Genomic DNA, 18,640 nt, shown 5'->3' with positions numbered 1-18,640 from the left:
CAAATAAATAAATAAATCATAACTAATTATGATTGAATCAGGCTAATATATCCACAGGATATATATATATCCAATGAGATCAGAGGCAGGATTCTACTGTGTTCAACGCACTGCAATAGTTGGCTCATCTCAGAAGTGCTATTTGCCAGCTAAGTTTTCAAAAAACAAAACAACAATTGGAAATTGGCCTGTTCTGAAAAGCTGGCTGGCCAGGTAAACGCTGGCTCTGTGTTTCAGACAGGCCCTGAGCCCTCCTGGCCCACACAGAGGCTGCACAGACAAGGCCCATGCACCACTCCCCTGTACCAAAAAGCTGGCATCGGGGCGGACTGCTGCAAAGGGCAGACAGGAGGATGACACGGCCATGGAAAGAACTCTTCCACAGCTAGAATGAAATTCACCTACCATGCAATCTGCTCACTCAAAGTGGCCCATCCAGTGGCTTTCAGAATCCTCTGAGCTGTGCGACCATAACCACTATCCATTTTAGAACATCTCCATCCCCTTCCTCCCCCAAAAACCTCCTACTGGTGAACATCACTCCCCATCTCCCCAGCCCATGGCAAGCACCAGTCTATTTTCTATATTTACAGATTTGCCCATGCTGGACCCTTCATGTAAATGGAATCATATGGTGTGTAATGTTCTGTGATCGGCTTCTTTCATTTGTTTCATGCCTTCACGGTTCATCCACACAGTGGTATGGATCAGTTCTCCATTTTGCTTTATTGCTGAATAACATCCTACTGTACTGGCAAATCTTATGAGTTCTTTTCTTTACAAGCAAGAGAATCTCAGTTGCTACATGAACAAAGCTGAACACAGTGATTAGGTGCTCATACATGCCTATTACAGCTGAAAATAGATCATTAATTGCACAATGCTACAGTGTTGCAGAAGGATCATCAACTATTACAGGGATGGCTACTGATAGATGCCTCTTTTATAGTTAAGTCAACTGCTTAAAATTTTTCCTGTAAGTTGCAAGAAAAAAGGAACTTGCAAACCCTCGGGACTGATCACCTCAGGACTGCGGACAAACTCACTGCGCTCTGGGGACAAACAGAAAAACTGCAAGCAACAAACCTGCCTCTGCAACCCCCTCCCCTCCTGCAAGGCCCTTCATCTCTTCCCTGATCTTTGAAACAAAGCCAAATGCTTCCTGAACTCTTCCTTCATCTACGCTAAAACAATCTCTCTCACACCTGTTGAATCATTACAGCCTCCCCCTAAATTAAAAGAACACACTTGTTTGAAAATGTTACTTAAATCAGCCATGTGTGTTCTAAGATATGAACCTGAAACAGAAAATAAGTGTACCTCCTGTGAAGAATTTCTGGGCACTGAGCAAGCTGGGAAGGGGGAGGTTTTTTTGTTTTGCCAGGAGAACTTTTTGTATCACAGTAAAACCTTTCCATGGCGAACTGATTTAGCCACCACTTTCAGGGTGATGCATGTCCAGGAGAGTGGGGACAACATAAGAAATTGTTATTGATTTTGCTAGGTGTGATATGGTCTTGTGATCATATCTAAAAATGTACTCATCTTTTAGAAACACACACTGAGGTCCTTGGATGAAACAATGTCTGAGGTTTGCTTTAAAATACTCTGGTTGGAAGTGGGTGTTAGAGAAGGGAAATCAAACAAAATACTTTTAACAGGTTTTAAAATATTTATTTTATTTGAAAGAAAGACAGAGACCTCTTCAAATGCCTACAATAGCCAGGACTGCCAGGCTGAAGCCAGGAGCCAGGAACTCAATCCAGATCTCCATGTGGGTGGCAAGGATCCAAGTGCCTGAGTCATCACCTGCTGCCCCCAGGGTGCACATTAGCAGGAAGCTGGAACAGACAGCAGAGCTGGGACTCAAACCCAGGCATTCCATATGAGACAGGCATCCAGAGTAGCAACTTAGCCACTATACCAAACACCCACCCCTGATAATTACCAAGGACATGTGATGGGTACATGAGAGCTCTTTATTCCTTCATTTTATGCATGTGTAAACATTTCCATAGTAAAATATTTTTAAAAGAGAGCAACTCTTCTCTCTTCTCAGGCAGTCTTTTGCTCATTCTCTTTACTTCACAGCACTTACTGTTGTTACTACACATTCCTGAGATTATCCGATTACTGTCTCTTTCTCCAACTAGACCCTTAAGTTCCTTAAGGATCACTAAGGTGTCTGCTTAACTTGAAGAGAATCCCCATCCCCACCTCACACAGTCTAGAGCATGTGACAGCCATCTGACAAATATATACTAAGTAAATGGATGAGTCAACAAAATAAGTAATCACAAGCACCTAATCAATAAATGCTCAAGAAATAATAGAGGTGGGATGGAAAGGATTCAATGTATTTGCCTGCATTGACTTACCATTGACATCACATGCTTTTCTATTAAAAATGCACTGAAAGGCCGGCGCCACGGCTCACTAGGCTAATCCTCTGCCTAGCGGCGCCGGCACACCGGGTTCTAGTCCCGGTTGGGGCGCCGGATTCTGTCCCGGTTGCCCCTCTTCCAGGCCAGCTCTCTGCTGTGGCCAGGGAGTGCAGTGGAGGATGGCCCAGGTGCTTGGGCCCTGCACCCCATGGGAGACCAGGAAAAGCACCTGGCTCCTGGCTCCTGCCATCGGATCAGCGCGGTGCACCGGCCGCAGCGCGCCGGCTGTGGCGGCCATTGGAGGGTGAACCAACGGCAAAGGAAGACCTTTCTCTCTCTCTCTCTCTCTCTCACTGTCCACTCTGCCTGTCAAAAAAATAAAAAAATTTTAAAAATTAAAAAAAAATGCACTGAAAGGGGCAGCTACTTGGTGCTACGCTTCCATCTCTGTGTCAGAGACCTACATCCCATATCAGAGTGCCTGGTTCCAGGTCCCACTCCACCCCTTCTGATCCAGCTTCCAGCTAACACACATCCTGGGAGGCAGCAGACGATGGCTCAAGTATCTGGGTCCCTGCAGCTCATATGGGAGACTCAAAGGAGTTCTAAGCACCTGGCTTCAGCTTGGTCCTGCCCTGGCTGTTGCAGGCATTTGGGGAATAAACACCAGATAGAAGATTTTCTCTCTCTCAAGTAAAATGAAAATACATTAATGAATAAAATAGCAAAAAATAAAAATAAAAGGTACCAAAATTGTCACAAAATAGATTTATTTAACTCCATCTAGCTTATCCAGGAGTACATTCATGCTGTGCACTTAGCTAAGAATTAAAATCACCATTTAATGATATGGAAAATCTAAAACCAAAAAGTAATTAATTGTTTAAGGTCATAATGAATCAGATGCCCAAATGTGAGCAGAATTCAGAACTACTCTCACTCCTCATGCTATTTCCAAAGAAACATGATTTTATCTCAAGAAAAATCAGAAAAGAAAAGGAGTGCTTTATTAATTCAAACCTCTGTGGCTGAGAAACTAGCTGAATAGTAGTCTCAGTTGAAATATTTTTGTTTTTGAAGTTGAAGTCTGAAGTTCCTCTAGTGGTAGAGGAAATGTAAAAAGCAGGTGAGATATTTAGGCAATAGGGAATGGAAGGTGTGACAACAGTAACTTGAAGCCACTTTAAAAAAAAATTGGTTAACTTGAAACAGCATGGTGAGGGACAGCTAGAAAGAAAATTCACAAAGAGAATTCACCTTGATATCAAGATGATGTTTAAAATACCAGTCCCCTAGGATTCTAGTTCCCAGGTTTGGGATCTTTTTTTTTTTCCTCTCAAATACACTATAACCTATGGCGTTTCTATTTGATAATTATTTTATACAGAAATGACCCAGTAAAATATCACTATGCCCCAAATGCTTTTGAAATGCTGAAAAATCCGAGTTTACCTTCACTGGGTAATAGTAATGTGCAAAATCACAAAGAACTGCCGAATGTTTGCCGTTGGTGGAAGTACAACTATTTGTAAAATTAATCTTAACTCATCCGACCTGAAAGCTCTGGTGCTACAGTATCCAAAAAAAAAAAAAAAAAAAAGTTCCAGCCTCATTTCTGGAGACTATTTATAGCCCCCCAAAAAATCAAAGTCTAAAATAAGGTCTATGACCAAATTTTCCAAAACCAAGCATAGTCAGGTAATTTTAGGAAAAATTATATATTCCACGAAATTAATTTGGGGGGGGGGGGTCAGGAAAGAGGTCCCTGGCCTGAGAGGAATTCTAGCTCGATGATACTGTTACTCCAGGCTCAATTACTAGTGGTGGCGCTGCTTGCAAAGACTGTGGATGGGAAGTTTCCTTTCCGCACCCTGATGACCACGGGCTGTCAAACCGTGTTTCCAATTCGCAGCACATCACTCACCGCAGGGTAATGAATCACACACGCGCTTTTCAAAAGGACATCAAGATTCACTGCCCCAGGAGGCCCCCTCACCACTTTTTTCAGCATTTATAAGAGCACCAGGCGACCCACAAATAAACTAACGCAGTCTCTCCGTGTAGGCGGTGCAGGATCCCCGGGCCCCTCAAGGCAGACACCCCGCATGGATTTGTAGTTGTTTTCGCAGCGCGGCGAGGGAGCGGCGCTCGGCTGCTCACGCCGTCTGCGAGGTCCCCCTGGTGACCAAACAGTACCTGAAGCCAGCAGCAGGGTTCGAGGGCGCAGGCTGGCGGCGGAACAGAAGATGGAACGGGATTCGGGAAACATCAACACGCGATCGGTTCACACGACACGACCGAGACCTGCATTCGTGTGGCTGGGGTACGTGCAACCCTCAACACCAGCCACTGCCCCCTCTCCTCCTCAAAAGCAAACACCCATCCTCCGGGCTCGGGTTTCCCATCCCCACCTCCCATTTAAATCACCGATGCGATGGGAAGACCAAACCGAGGGGCTCCGCTCACTCCGCTTCCCGGGGGCGTGCGGCGGCCGATGTGACAAACTGTCACGTTTCCTAAAACATGGATGGATGACCCACCACCCTCCCCACCCCGGGACCGGAGACCCGAGACGCTGAGTCCGGAACAGCCGCGCTGCGGGGCCCTCGGGGGAGGGGAGCACCGCGGGAGCCGGGCGAGGACGACGGCCGCACGTCCCAGGCTGCGACCGGACAGGGGCACGGGCGGGGGCAGCGCCGGGGCGCGGGATCGCACCCGGGTCACGTCTCGGGCTCCCGGGCTGCGAGGGCGAGCCCGGGCGGAACCACCTGGGCGCCCGGCCCCGCCGGCCGAGGCGCGGGAGGCCGGGGCCGCGGTGGGAGCGCGGGCAGCTCCGCCCGGGGGCTGCGGCGCCGGGGCGGGCGCGGAGAGGGCGCCGCCAGGTGCCGGACGGCAGGGGGCAGCGGGCTTCGGGGCGGGCGCCGGCCCGCGGAGAGGACAGGGCGGAGAGTCCGGCGCGGCGCGGGAGGGCGCGCGGCGGGTGGCGGGGCCGCCGCCGGCCTACCTGGAGGTAATAGGGTTTCCTTAGCCAGGCCCCCGGACAGAGACTCCTCGCCATGGTAATCACACATCGCCCCGCCGCGCCGCAGTCAGAGGCGGACCCGAGCGCCGCCGGCCGCGCTCCCCGCCCCCTCCCGCCTCTCCGCCCCCTGCCCGGCCGGGCCCGCCCACTCCTCCGCCCCCGCCCCCGCCGCGCCGAGCTGCGCGCTCCCGCCCGGCCTCGCTGCGGGGACGGCGGCGGCGGCGGCTGGGGGCCCGAGGCGCGGTCTCCGGCTTTGCCTGCCGGGCCGCCGCCGCTGAGAGAGCTGCCGCAGCCGACTCCGCCATAAAGGGGAGTCGCACCTCGCTTCCGCCGACACAAATCCAGCGGCGCCTCGCGCTTAAAGGGGAGGAGCGCGGAGGAGGGAGGGGGCGCCGCGGAAGCAGCGGTGTCGCGCGAGGGGCAGGCTGAGGGGCGGGCGGCGGCGGCGGCCCGGGGCGCCCACCCTCGGAGCGTCCCGGCTTCGCCCCCTGCTCGAGCTGCCTGCTCGAGCTGCCCGCGTCGCGCCCGGCCGCGCGTCCCGTCCCCGCCCCCGCCCCGCCGCCGGACTCTCGCTCCTGGGTCCGGACCTGTCTGGGCGGGCAGCGTCGAAATTCAAGGGAAGCGCCGGCTGCTTCCCCGGAGACCGGGGACTTACCCGGCGCGCAGCGGCTGGCGACAGGCACTGCGGCCAGGGCGTCCGCTCTTGCTGACCTCGCCTTGCCCCGCACCCCGTCCTGTTCGCCTCTAAATGACCTTTAACTTCTGTGTGTGTGTGTGTGTGTGTGTGTGTGTGTACTTTCGTAAAAAAAAAAAATTCCGGCTTTTTTGGGTTTATGTTGTTTCAAGAGAGCTTCGGGGTTTTCCTGGCCCCACCCAGGAACCTTGATTCAAAGGGGAAGAAAATGATTGAATTCAGTCAGTCCTGAAGGCGAGAGACCTCGGACGTGGCACCAGGGCCACTGAAGGCGGCAGGGTGTGGTGGCTCTCTTGACTGTGAGGTCCAAATAAGGGAAAGAAAAAGTCATCGTAGTGGAGAGCAGCTGTTGATCCGGGCGGCTTCAGTGCGGGTGTCGCTGCGTCGCACCCCGCGTGCCCACTCTGCCGGAGGCACCTCTGCATAGCTGAGGTGGCCGTTTAGAAGGCCTGCTGTGAGGGGTGGGTTCCCCAGAAGCAAAGCTTGACCCACTCACACCATGGGTTTTACAGAAGCCTGCTGGTGCTGTTCCTCTCTGAAGGGCTACCTTCCTCCCACCCACGCACACGCACAGGTTTTTAACTTTGAGGGTGTTTTATTGCTTGCAGATAAACAGTTTTCATTGATTTTTTGTTTGGGTTAAGAGACTTCAGTAATTTCTGGGTAAGCTAAGGATGGATCCTACTGTGTTCATTCATTCAGTCATTGACTTTGCATGTGTGGAGTACCCACATTTCAAGTTGAGTTATATCTGTGAACAAAACAAAAATCCCTGCCCTGGTGACATTACGTTTTTCGGGTGGGAGAGAGGGAGGCAATAAATAATAAATGCAATCAATAAGGAAATCGAATAGAGTAAGAGAGCTGCTAAGGGTTATGGCAATGGCAAGAAGGCTACAGGTAGAGGAGGTTTGAGGGGAAAGGTCAGGACGTGTTGCATTTGAATTATCCGTTAAAAATCCAAGTGCAGAGCTTGAGCAGGCGGTTGTGTACTAGAGTCTGGGATTAAGCAGAGTGGGCCAAGTTGGGGGATACAGGAAAGATGTCAGCATTTAGATAGGATTTAAAGCCATGAGACTGGAGAAGATCACCAAGTGAGTGAATGTAAGTAGAAGAAAACCTAGGATGAAGCCCTAAAATGTGACTGTAAGGGGAGTGAAGTGAGTGAGTCAGCAAATGAGTCTGAACGGCAGCAGTGAGTCTGCCCTGACAGGCAGGTGAAGTACTTGTGCGTGAGTGAGGCTTGAGAATTCACCACTGGATTTAGTGACACGTGGCCAGTTTTTTATTTAATAAATATAAATTTCGAAAGTACAACTTTTGGATTATAGCGGTTCCCCCCCACCAATACCTACCCTCCCACCCGCAAACCATCCCATCTCCTCCCTCTCCCATCCCATTCTTCATTAAGATTCATTTTCAATTATCTGTATATACAGAAGATCAATGTAGCATATTCTAGGTAAAGATTTCAACAGACTGTACCCACAAAGACATACAAAGTATAACGTACTGTTTGAATACTAGTTTTACCATTAATTCGCATAGTACAACACATTAAGGACAGCTCCTATGGGGGAGTAGGTGCACAGTGACTCCCGTTGTTGATTTAACAATTGACACGCTTATTTATGATGTTAGTAATCACCCGAGGCTCTTGTCATGAGCTGCCAAGGCTATGGAAGCCTCTTGAGTTCACAAACTGACCTTATTTAGACAAGGCCATAGTCAGAGTGGAAGTTCTCTCCTCCCTTCAGAGAAAGGGACCTCCTTCTTTGATGGCCCGTTCTTTCTGCTGGGGTCTCACTCACAGAGATCTTTCATTTAGGTCATTTTTTTGACATGGCCATTCTTAACACTTCAGTGGAGGAACTGCAGTGGGTTTAAGAAATGGCTAATGCTCTCCTGCAGTGAGCAGTCCTCAATGGGACAGTAGCTGGTGGGAAAGTGGAGTCAAAAGTAAATTTTTTTTTAAATGAGGAAGTAATGTTCATTTCTGATGGGAATGATCCAGAAAGGAAGGAAAAATCAATGAAATTAATGTAGGAGCAAGAAGGCTGAATTGCAGGAGTGGTGTTCTTCCGAGGGGAAAATGTTTGGAATCTAGCAGAGAAGAGGAAGAATCATTATGTAGACCAGAGCACAGACTGTCCATCCATGCAACAGGCAGGCAGGTGGGCAGGGATCAGAAGTTCTTTTCTGGTTGTTTTCCTTTTGTTAGAAATGTAGGAAGTACTTACCAGCTGAGAGGAGGTGGGAAAGATTAATGGAGGTTTAATGAGCAACGAGAAAGTGTGAAATAGTCATCTTGGAGAATGGGAAGATGAGTAGGCTAGAAAAAAATTGTGCACTGCCGACTATCATTAAGAGGCCACTTGAGTTCACGGTCATGAATTCAAGTGGGACAAGTCAGTGTGACTGTGCTTTTTTTCTCAGCGATAATCAACTGCTGGGATGCAGCCTCAGAGAGTAGGCTGAGAATTCTATTTAGTCAGATTTTACCAAGGGAATAAGCAAGGAGAGGAAAGCGAGGAAGTTGAGAATACAAGCAAGGGAGTGATAGGATTCACCATGGATTGGAAATAAGTGAAAAGGGAAGAGTAGATATGGAGACATTAAAAACAGGGAAAACAGGACTGTTTCAGAGTTAGACCTGGTCTCCTGGATGCTCGGCAGTGACTACACAAGAGATGAGAAATTGATGCAGGGAGCCAGTAAGGTTATCAGAGTGGCCACCAGAGCAAGGCAGACTCTGGGGTCCCAAATGTGCTCTTCCCCACTTTGAAACTAGTAGGGTGACTTTTCAAGGAGAAAGGGTACCTGTGGAGGCTCAGGGAAGACAGTAGGCCCTTAAATTTTTAGACAATCAGCGTGAGACCCAAGACTGACCACAGGTAAGTTACAAGTGTAGTAGTCAATTTTTGTTTGAATGTGAAAAGAAAGGAAGATGGTATCTGTTATGGTTACAAAAAGATGGTAGTGTTGGTGAATTGTGGGGTTGAGGGATTGTAAGAGTAAAGGGAGCTGGCGCTGCGGCTCACTAGGCTAATCCTCCGCCTTGCGGTGCCGGCACACCGGGTTCTAGTCCTGGTCGGGGCGCCGGATTCTGTCCCGGTTGCCCCTCTTCCAGGCCAGCTATCTGCTGTGGCCTGGGAGTGCAGTGGAGGATGGCCCAAGAGCTTGGGCCCTGCACCCCATGGGAGACCAGGAAAAGCACCTGGCTCCTGGCTCCTGCCATCGGATCAGCGCGGTGCGCCAGCTGCAGCGCGCCGGCCGCGGCGGCCATTGGAGGGTGAACCAACGGCAAAGGAAGACCTTTCTCTCTGTCTCTCTCTCTCACTGTCCACTCTGCCTGTCAAAAAAAAAAAAAAAAAAAAAAGATATTGAGGGTGTTACTGGAGAATGGCAGGGTTCTTGTCTTTGGGCAAGAAAGAATTCAGGCGTGAGACAGAGTAGTGGAAAGTAAAGTAACAAAGTTTATTAGGGAAGGGACATCCATAAGAACGGATGGGCACCTCTCCAGACAGGACCTGAGAAAGAGTGCCCAGTAGCTCGGACTTGGGGGAGGAGCGAGGTTACATGGTTGAGTGGAGAGATTACACCTGGGAAGGCCAGGTGAGCGGCTCACCAGAGAGGAGGAGGGCTGAGCGTGCAGTCCTGTTGAGGCTGGGGGGTTAAGGAGATGGGTCTTTGTCTTCATACATCTCCTCCTGAAACAAAGGATTTTATGGATGTAAATATTAAGAAGCTCCTATCTGAGTTTTCCCCTGAAGGTATCAGACAGGAGGAAGCCTAGCTGTCGCCATCCTAAATTTAGAGGAAGGACACTGGGCTGCAGATGCAGATGCTGGACATAGATGTCTTGTCTTTAGGCCTGTCACACACACATAAGCTCATATCTGACTTCCTACCTAACAAGGGCATAGAGGGTTTTTGCTGGTGGTGGCCTGAGGTTTTTCTTCACAGTGGGAAAGCCTTGGAAATTGGGGAGTAGGAAAAAAGAGTTCAGAATAAGTGCTGTGAAGAGCTTTGGGTGGGTTAGCACACAGGAGACTAGGGGTGACCTGAACTCTGGAGTTTCTCTGGTAACTCATGTAAGCAAGGATAACAAGGACAAAGACTGCTGGAAGTGGGAAGAAGTAGTATTCACTTTCTGTTTACAGTCAACACAGACTGAATGTCATTCATATTTTATTTGAAAGGGGAAAAGTAGTTTAGATAATTTCCATTTCAAACTTCGATTTATTCCCTTATCATCACATGCCTCAGGACCCTGAGGGAGACACCTGGGGCTACTGCAGACCCCAGGGTCTATGCTGGGAACCTTGTACTACTAGACTTGCATTTTGTCTTTAAATGCACTTGGTAGTCCAAAGGTGGGTCCAAGCAGGTTGGCCTGTGGCAAACTGGGGACTACAGAGGCCCTGCCATTCTTCACGTCATTTAAGGGACTTACTTTACTGACATCTAAAGCCACCTGTTCTAGTGCTCATCCTTGTAGAACTCAAAAGTTTCTGTTCTTCTAAGTAACAGCCAGCTAACTCAGAGACATCTATATGTGGAGGTGCTAATTTGGGTCCTCTTGGTCATCAGGTATAATGTAACTTTGGCTTTTCAGAGACAAAAGAACGACTCCAGTGGTTTTATATATAGGAGAATAAAAATCAGTGGCCTTTGAACTTAAAAAATTATTTATTTGAAAGGCAGAATTACAGAGAAAGAAACAGAGAGACAGAGATCTTCCAGCCACTGGTTCACTTCCCAAATGACCATAACTACTGGGACTGGGCCAGGTACAAAGCCAGGAGCCAGGAACTCCATCCTGGTCTCCCTTGTGAGTGGCAGGGCCCTAAGCAATTGGACCATCTTCTACTGCTTTTCCTAGGTGCATTAGCAGGGAGCTAGAGCTGTATCAGAAGTGGAGCTGCTGGGACTCAACCCAGCATTCATATGGGATGCTGGCATTGCAGGCACGCGTGCGGTGACTTAACCCAGCGCACAACAATGCCAGCACCGTCTTTGAACGTTTTAATTTGCATATACCCAAAACAACTTTGAAAAATGCTTGCATCCCTTTCCTAATGTTTTATATCAACATCCAAAATTTGTATAATAAATTTAACAGTTGTAAAGCAAGTAATTTCCAGTTTTATGTGTAAATATTGGCATTTAAAAACAAAACTGTGAGGGCAGGCATTGTGGTGCCGTCAGTTAAGCTGCTGCTCCATATTAGAGTGACTGGTTCAAATCCTGGCTCCTCCATTTCTGATTCAACTTCCTGTTAATGCACCTAGGAGGCAACAGATAATGGCCCAAATACTGGGGTTCCTGCCACCCATGTAGGAGACCTACATGGAATTCCTGACTCCTGGCTTTGACTCCTAGCTGTTGCAGGCCTTTGGGGAGTGAATCAGTGTACGGAACACTCTCTCATTCAGTGGCTCTCTGTGTCCCTCTGTCTCTCTGTCTCTCTATTCTGCCTTTCAAATAAATAAGCGACTCTTTAATTTTTTAATTTTTTTGATTTATTCATTTACTTGAAAGTCAGAGTTACAGAGAGAGGAGAGGCAGAGAGAGAGAGAGAGAGAGGTCTTCCTTCCGTTGATTCACTTTCTAAATGGCCGCAATGGCTGGAGCTGCGCTGATCCAAAGCCAGGAGCCAGGAGCTTCCTCTGAGTCTCCCACGCAGGTACAGGGGCCCAAGGGCTTGGGCCATCCTCTACTGCTTTCCCAGGCCATAGCAGAGAGCTGGATTGGAAGTGGAGCAGCTGGGTCTCAAACCGGTGCCCATATGGGATGCCAGTGCTTCAGGCCAGGGCGTTAACCCGCTGCACCACGGCACTGGTTAATTTTTAATTTTTTAAATGATACATTTATTTATTTGAAAGGCAGAGTGTTAGAGAGAGCACAAGATCTTCCATCCACTGGTTTACTCTTCAAATGACCACATCAACTAGGGCTGGGCTAGGCTGAAGCCAGGTGCTAGGAACTTTAACCTGGCCTCCCATGTGGGTAGCAGGCACTCAAGTACTTGGACCATCTTCTGCTACCTTCCCTGGTTCATTAACAGGGAGCTGGATTGAAAGCAGAGCCTCTGGGATTCCAGCTGGCACTCCAATATGAGATGCTGGTCTCACAAACAGTGGCTTAACCCACTGGACTACAACATAGGCCCAACATTATTTATTTTAGTATTTTTAAAACTTTTATTTATTTATTTGAGAGGAAGAGCGACAGAGTAACTCAGAGACAGAGTGAGCTTTCATCCACTGGTTCACTCTCCAAATGTCCACGATGTCCAGGGCTGGGCCAGGACAAAGACAGGAGCCAGGAACCAATCAGGGTCTCCCACATGGGTGGCAGCAACTCAAGTACTTGAGCTATTACGGTTGCCTCCCTGGATTTGTGTTAGCAGGAAGCTGGAATCAGGAACCAGAGCTAAGTATCTAACCCAGGTTCTCCAATGTAAGATGCACATCTCTTGACTGCTAGACTAAATTCCTGTGCCCTGTTTTAATTTTTAAATACACAATACTCTCACCAGCTTCAAAAATTAAAACTAAATTGAGGGGCCAGCACCGTGGTTCACTTGGTTAATCCTCCACCTGCAGTGTTGGCATCCCATATGGGTGCTGGGTTCTAGTCCTGGTGGCTCCTCTTCCAGTCCAGCTCTCTACTGTGGCCCAGGAAGGCAGTGGAGGATGGCCCAAATGCTTGGGCCCTGCACACACATGAGAGACCAGGAGGAAGCACCTGGCTCCTGGCTTCAGATCAGTGTAGCTCTGGCCATAGTGGCTATTTGGGGGTAAACCAACAGAAGGAAGACCTTTCTCTCTGTCTCTCTCACTGCCACTGCCTAACTCTATCAAATAAATTAAAAAAAAAAAAAAACTAAATTGAAAGTATATGTTGAGAAGTCCTATTCATACAGTCCGTGCTTTTCCTCTTTACTCTACCCTTCCCCACCAAGAATGCTCATTAAATTTTAAATGTACCCTTTCTGTGCTATTCTTTCTCTCTATTAAAAAAAATTGAGTATGTAGTATTAAGTTGAATATGTATTTCATTCTCTCTTTCTTAGTAAAAAGTGAATTACTAGGGAGGGCTTTTGGCTCAGTGTTAAGACACTGGTTGGGACACCCACATCCCATATTGGAGTGCCTGGGTTCAACTTCTGGCTCTGCTTCCAATTCCAGCTTCCCACTAATATATTCCCTGGGAGACAGCAGGTGTTGGCTCAAATACTTAGGTCCCTGCCACCCAGTGTGGAAGTCCTGGATTGACTTCCTGGCTCCCCTTGACCCAGCCCCTGCCATTGCAGGCATTTGAGGAGTAAGCCAGCAAATAGAAGATCTCTCTGTCTTCCTACCTTTTAAACAAAAATAAAGAGAAAATTATTTTTATAAATCACTTATGTTTTTAAAACTGCAGAATGAAAATCTATCAGACTAATGAAAAAAATCCTAAGAGACCAATATCAAATCACAGGCTCGATAAGAATTCTGTTCCCTTTTGCCTTGATAGTTGGGTTAGATCACAGAACTCAACTCAGATTCTTCAAAGTCATGTCAGAAATCTATGACGCTTAAAGGGCTTTGAATTCAATACTGAGGCAAGCACAGGTTGCTGCTATGGGCAGCCCTAGGCAGATACAAGGGTACTTCAAAAAGATCATGGAAAATAGAATTTTAAAATAGGTTTACTTTGGTGCAAAAGAAAACTGAAATCTATGCATACAAGAGGTCTTCAAAAGATTCATAAAAAATGCACATTTTGAAAAAACTATGCATGGATTTCCAAAAATCTTTTGCACCATAACAGACTTATCTTTTAATTCCATTTTCCATGAACTTTGGAACTATACCTTCTATGTTTCATTTGACTAGTCCAACATTTACAAATTGGGGCATTTTTATATAAACATTCAGATTTCTGGCCCTTTTGAAAATTAGAAGACCAGACAACCCCGCCTTTCATTCACACATCAGCTAGGCTGGTGTGGCCCCCTCTGTGTGGAGCCTGTACCCTGAAGTCGGCCATAGTCCCTCTCATTCTCTTGTTTTCCTTCTCCAGCCCTCAGCATTTACCAGCTTTTCCATCTGGCCCCTGGAGACATCTGACCTCGTGACTCTGAAGTGAAGTCAGAGCAAGTGACTCAGGAGAGAAGACGCTGGGAAGCTTTGGAATGCGAAGCAAGAGGCGCCCAGGAAAAGGATACAGGGAGGAGGTTAATTTCTGAATTAGTGATTCTAACAACCCATGCTTTACCTGAAATTTCTCAGATAACAGACAAGTGAGTTTTCTTACATATAATGTAGCCTACATTCACCTTTGTAGGGCTCTAGGTGGTACAGGTAAGATGGTGACTGAATTTGTACCCCTTGAAAAATAAATGTTATGACAATCCAGACTGAAATGAGAGGCAGGGCTCTTTTTTTTTTATCTTCCACAAAAAGGCACATTGGATATTAGAATTAAAAATGATTCTCAAATTTTCACTCACCGCCACCAAATATTAAGAACATATTGTACGGGCTGACACTGTGGCATAGCCTGTAAAGCTGCTGCCTGCAGTGCTGGCATCCCATATGGGCACAGTTTAAAGTCCCGGCTGCTCCACTTCCTATCTAGCTCTCTGCCACGGCCTGGGAAAGCAGTAGAAGATGGCCCAAGTCCTTGGGCCCCTGCACCTGCGTGGGAGACCCAGAAGAAGCTCCTGGCTCCTGGCTTCAGATTGGCACAGCTCCAGCCATTGCAGCCAACTGTGGCCAATTGCAGAGTGAACCAGCAGATGGAAGACTTCTCTCTCCCTCTCTCCTCTCTCTCTCTCTGTATAACTCTGACCTTCAAATAAATAAATAAATCTTTTAAAAAAAAGAACATATTGTATCTAAAGTGTTATAAAGGAGCTGTGGCTCAGTAGGTTAATCCTCTGCCTGTGATGCCAGCATCCCATATGGGCTCTGGTTCTAGTCCCGGTTGCTCCTCTTCCGATCCAGCTCTCTGCTGTGGCCTGGGAAAGCAGTGGAGGATGGCCCAGAAGCTTGGGCCCCTGCATCTGCGTGAGAGACTAGAGGAAGCTCCTGGCTCCTGGCTTCAGATCTGCACAGCTCTGGCTGTTGCGGCCTTTTTGGGCAGTGAACCAGTAAATGGAAGACCTGTCCCTCTGTCTGTCCTTCTCACTGTCTGTAACTCTGTCTCTCAAATAAATAAATAAAATCTTTCAAAAAAATAAATGTTGTTCAGTATGGAACACAAGAAACTTCTTATGAAGTAGGGCAGGTGTTTGTGTACTTGGTTTTTATTTGGAATGCAATGCTTTAAAAAAAGATGATTAGAACTTGGAGGGAGATCCTAACTCATTGTATGTCCCCAAGACCTAGCACAGCACTTGACTTACAGAAGGTAATCCATAAATATTTGTTGGAAGAATGAATGCATGAATGAGGCTGCCAGGATGATACAAAGTATAAGAATAGAATAGTGTTTTATAGATTGTTATTTATTTATTTGTTTACTTACTTACTTATTTGAGAAGCAAGAAGAGAGACAGAGCTATAGTCAGAGAGAGCACAGTGCCTCCTGCTGATTCACTCCTCCAAATGCCTGCAACAGCTGAGGCTGGGCTAGACTGAAATTGCGAGCTAGGAACTCCACCAGGGTCTCCCACATGGGTGGCAGTGCCCCAACTACTTGAGCCATCACTTGCCATTGCCCAAGGTGTCCATCGGCAGGAAGCTGGAATAAGGAGGGAGTTAGGGCTCCCCAGACACTCCACTAACCTGACATCTTAACTGCTAAGTCAAACACTTACCCCAGAATAGGTTTTATTTTTTTTAAGATTCATTTATTTATTTGAAAGTCAGAGTTATACAGAGAGAGCAGAGGGGGAGAGAGAGAGAGAGAGAGAGAGAGAGACAGAGAGACAGAGTCTTCCATCCGCTGGTTCACTCCCCAATTAGCTGCAATGGCTGGAGCTGAGCTGATCCAAAGCCAGGAGCCAGGAGCTTCTTCTGGGTCTCCCATGCAGGTGCAGGGCCCAAGGACTTGGGCCATCTTCTACTGCTTTCTCAGGCCATAGCAGAGAGCTGGATGGGAAGTGGAGCAGCCAGGACTCAAACTGGTACCCATATGGGATGCCAGCACTATAGGCAGCTGCTTTACCTGCTATGCCACAGCACCAGCCCCTAAAAACTTTTTTAGAAAATTTATTTAAAAGGCAGAGTTACAAAGAGGGAAGAGAAAGAAGGATCTTCCTTCTGCTGGTTGATGCCCTAAATGGCTGCAATGACTAGGCCAGGTTGAAGCCAGGAGCTTCATCTGGGTCTCACTGAGCCGGCCCCCTAGCATAGGTCTCAAAGGTGTTTTGGCTCTCTGCTCCTCCCCATTTGACAGACAGCTGCATGTTCACATGTAGTACTGAGATGGTAGAGGTCAAAGTAAACGTATTTGACCATATTGGACACCTGATCACCAGGACTGCTTTTTAACTCTGGCAAAGTAGATGTTGTTGCCATCAGTGACTCCTTTACTGACCTCAAGTACATGGTCTACATGTCCCAGTAAAATTCCCCCCATGGCATGTTCAGTAGCACAGTCAAAGCCAAGAACAGGAAGCTTTCTGTCAATAGGCCATCCATTTCTCCACCAACACCAAATGTGGTGTTGCTGCTGATGACATGTTGTGGAGTCCACTGGTATCTTCTCCGTTATTGAGAAGCCTGGAGCTTACTTGAAGGGTGGAGCCAAAGGGTTTATCATCTCTGCCCCCTTTACTGATGCCCCCATGTTTGTGATGCGTGTAAACCTTGAGAAGTATGGCAACTCCCACAAGATCTTCAGCAGTGCTTTCTGCATCACAAACTGCTTAGACTCCTAACCAAGTCATCCGTGACAACTTCGGCATCATTGGTAACATCAGCCCATGCCATCACTGCCACTCAGAGTGCTCCAGGTGGCTCATCTTTGCAAATGTGTCTTGGTGGCCATGGGGCTGCCCAGAACATCACCCCTGAATTTATTGGCCCTGCCAAGGGTGTGGGCAATGTCATCTCTGAGCAGAATGGGAAACTCACTGGAGTGACTTTCCGTGTGCCCACCCTCAACAAGCCAGTTGTGGATCTGACCTACAATCTGGGGAAAGCTGCCAAATATAATGACAGCAAGGATGTGGCAGGCTTTTGCCATAGTGGTTAAGATGCCATTTGGGACACCCTCATCTCATATTGGAGTCCCTGGGTTCAAGCCCTGGCTCTGCTCCCAATTCAGCTTCCTGCTAATGTGTACCCTTGGAAGCTGCAGGTAATGGCTCAAGTAGTTGGGTCCATACCATCTGCCTAGAAGACTGGGATTGAGTTCCTGGTTCCTGGCTTTGGTCTGGCCCAACCCTGGCTGTTACAGGCATTTTAGGAAGTGAACCAGTAGATCTCACTCTCTCTCCCTCTCTCCCCCCTCCCCCACCCTTCAAATAAATAAAATCAATTGATTTTTAAAATATTTAAAAAGAAGGTGGGCCGGCACCGCGGCTCACTAGGCTAATCCTCTGCCTTGCGGCACTGGCACACCGGGTTCTAGTCCCAGTCGGGGCACCGGATTCTGTCCCGGTTGCCCCTCTTCCAGGCCAGCTATCTGCTGTGGCCAGGGAGTGCAGTGGAGGGTGGCCCAAGTCCTTGGGCCCTGCACCCCATGGGAGACCAGGAGAAGTACCTGGCTCCTGCCATAAGGAGGACCTTTCTCTCTGTCTCTCTCTCTCACTGTCCACTCTGCCTGTCAAAAAAAAAAAAAAAAAAAAAAAAAAAGAAGAAGAAGAAGGTGGTGAACCAGACACTGGCAGGTCCCCTAAAGGGATCTTGATTACACTGCAAACCAGGTTGTCTCTCTCCTTCCTTCCTTCCTTCCTCCCTGCCTTCCTTCCTTCCTTCCTCTATTTTTTTTTTTTAGATTTATTTATTAATTTGAAAGGCAGAGTTACAGAGAGGCAGAGAAAGAGAGGTCTTTCATCCACTGGTTCACTCCCCAGTTGGCTGCAACCGGCCAGAGCTGAGCTGATCTGAAGTCAGGAGCCAGGAGCTTTTTCCGAGTCTCCCACACTGTTGCAAGGGCCCAAGGACTTGGGCCATCTTCTACTGCTTTCCAAAGCTATAGCAGAGAGCTGGATCAGAAGTGGAGCAGCCGAGACTTGAAACTGCCCATATGGGATGCTGGCGCTGCAGGCGGCGGCTTTACCTGCTATGCCACAATGCCAGACCCTCGTTGCCTTTCATAAAAATGAATTTGGCTACAGCAAACAGAGTGGTAGACCTTGTGTTCCACATGGCCTCCAAGGAGTAAGAGTCCCCTCGATTGCCAACCCCAGCAAGATCATCAGCAGAGAGAGGGCTCAGCCACTGGGGAGTCCCTGTCCCCACTCAGGCCCCCAACCCTGAGACTCTTGCGTCTTGCAGTGCTCATCTCAGATCATCTGAAGAAGGGAGGGTTTAGGGAGCTATACCTTTCAAGTGCTGTCAATGAAGTCTGTGGCAGCAAGCCAAAAAAAAAGTG

The 18,640-nt window shown here is 48.0% G+C and overlaps 1 protein-coding gene, 2 long non-coding RNA genes and 1 pseudogene across 6 annotated transcripts in view; 2 read left to right on the top strand and 2 right to left on the bottom strand.

The window, feature by feature from the left end:
• Positions 1 to 6,173, bottom strand: part of DIPK1A (divergent protein kinase domain 1A) — a 112,457-nt gene extending 106,284 nt beyond the window's left edge. For 3 of the 4 annotated variants that reach the window (XM_089300348.1, XM_051857501.3, XM_051857502.3), the window contains exon 1: positions 5,389 to 5,475. Coding sequence is in view for 2 of the 4 variants with exons in the window: in XM_051857501.3 (XP_051713461.1) it covers positions 5,389 to 5,442 (54 nt within the window). In the remaining 2 variants the exon portion in view is untranslated. Of the gene's footprint in view, positions 1 to 5,388; positions 5,476 to 6,061 lie in introns of those variants that run through there. The other variant, XM_070078033.2, reaches the window with a different exon arrangement.
• On the bottom strand, positions 1,653 to 4,706 carry LOC127493588 (uncharacterized). The gene is made up of 2 exons (XR_007923984.3): positions 4,581 to 4,706; positions 1,653 to 1,841 (listed from the first exon to the last, which is right to left on the bottom strand). It is a non-coding gene; the product is annotated as an uncharacterized LOC127493588 (long non-coding RNA).
• Positions 4,571 to 14,977, top strand: LOC127493586 (uncharacterized). Its single transcript, XR_011390571.2, has 3 exons — positions 4,571 to 4,707; positions 14,174 to 14,327; positions 14,732 to 14,977. It is a non-coding gene; the product is annotated as an uncharacterized LOC127493586 (long non-coding RNA).
• A 1,237-nt stretch (positions 14,978 to 16,214) lies between these two features.
• LOC138850602 (glyceraldehyde-3-phosphate dehydrogenase pseudogene) lies at positions 16,215 to 17,861 on the top strand (annotated as a pseudogene).
• Positions 17,862 to 18,640: the final 779 nt, after the last annotated feature.

The sequence above is a fragment of the Oryctolagus cuniculus genome, chromosome 7, assembly GCF_051225735.1.
Source record: "Oryctolagus cuniculus isolate XC-2025 breed Fujian yellow rabbit chromosome 7, ASM5122573v1, whole genome shotgun sequence".
NCBI classification, from domain to species: domain Eukaryota; kingdom Metazoa; phylum Chordata; class Mammalia; order Lagomorpha; family Leporidae; genus Oryctolagus; species Oryctolagus cuniculus.
The sequence above is the reverse complement of the archived record's forward strand: the minus strand, read 5'-3'. Positions and strand labels throughout refer to the sequence as shown.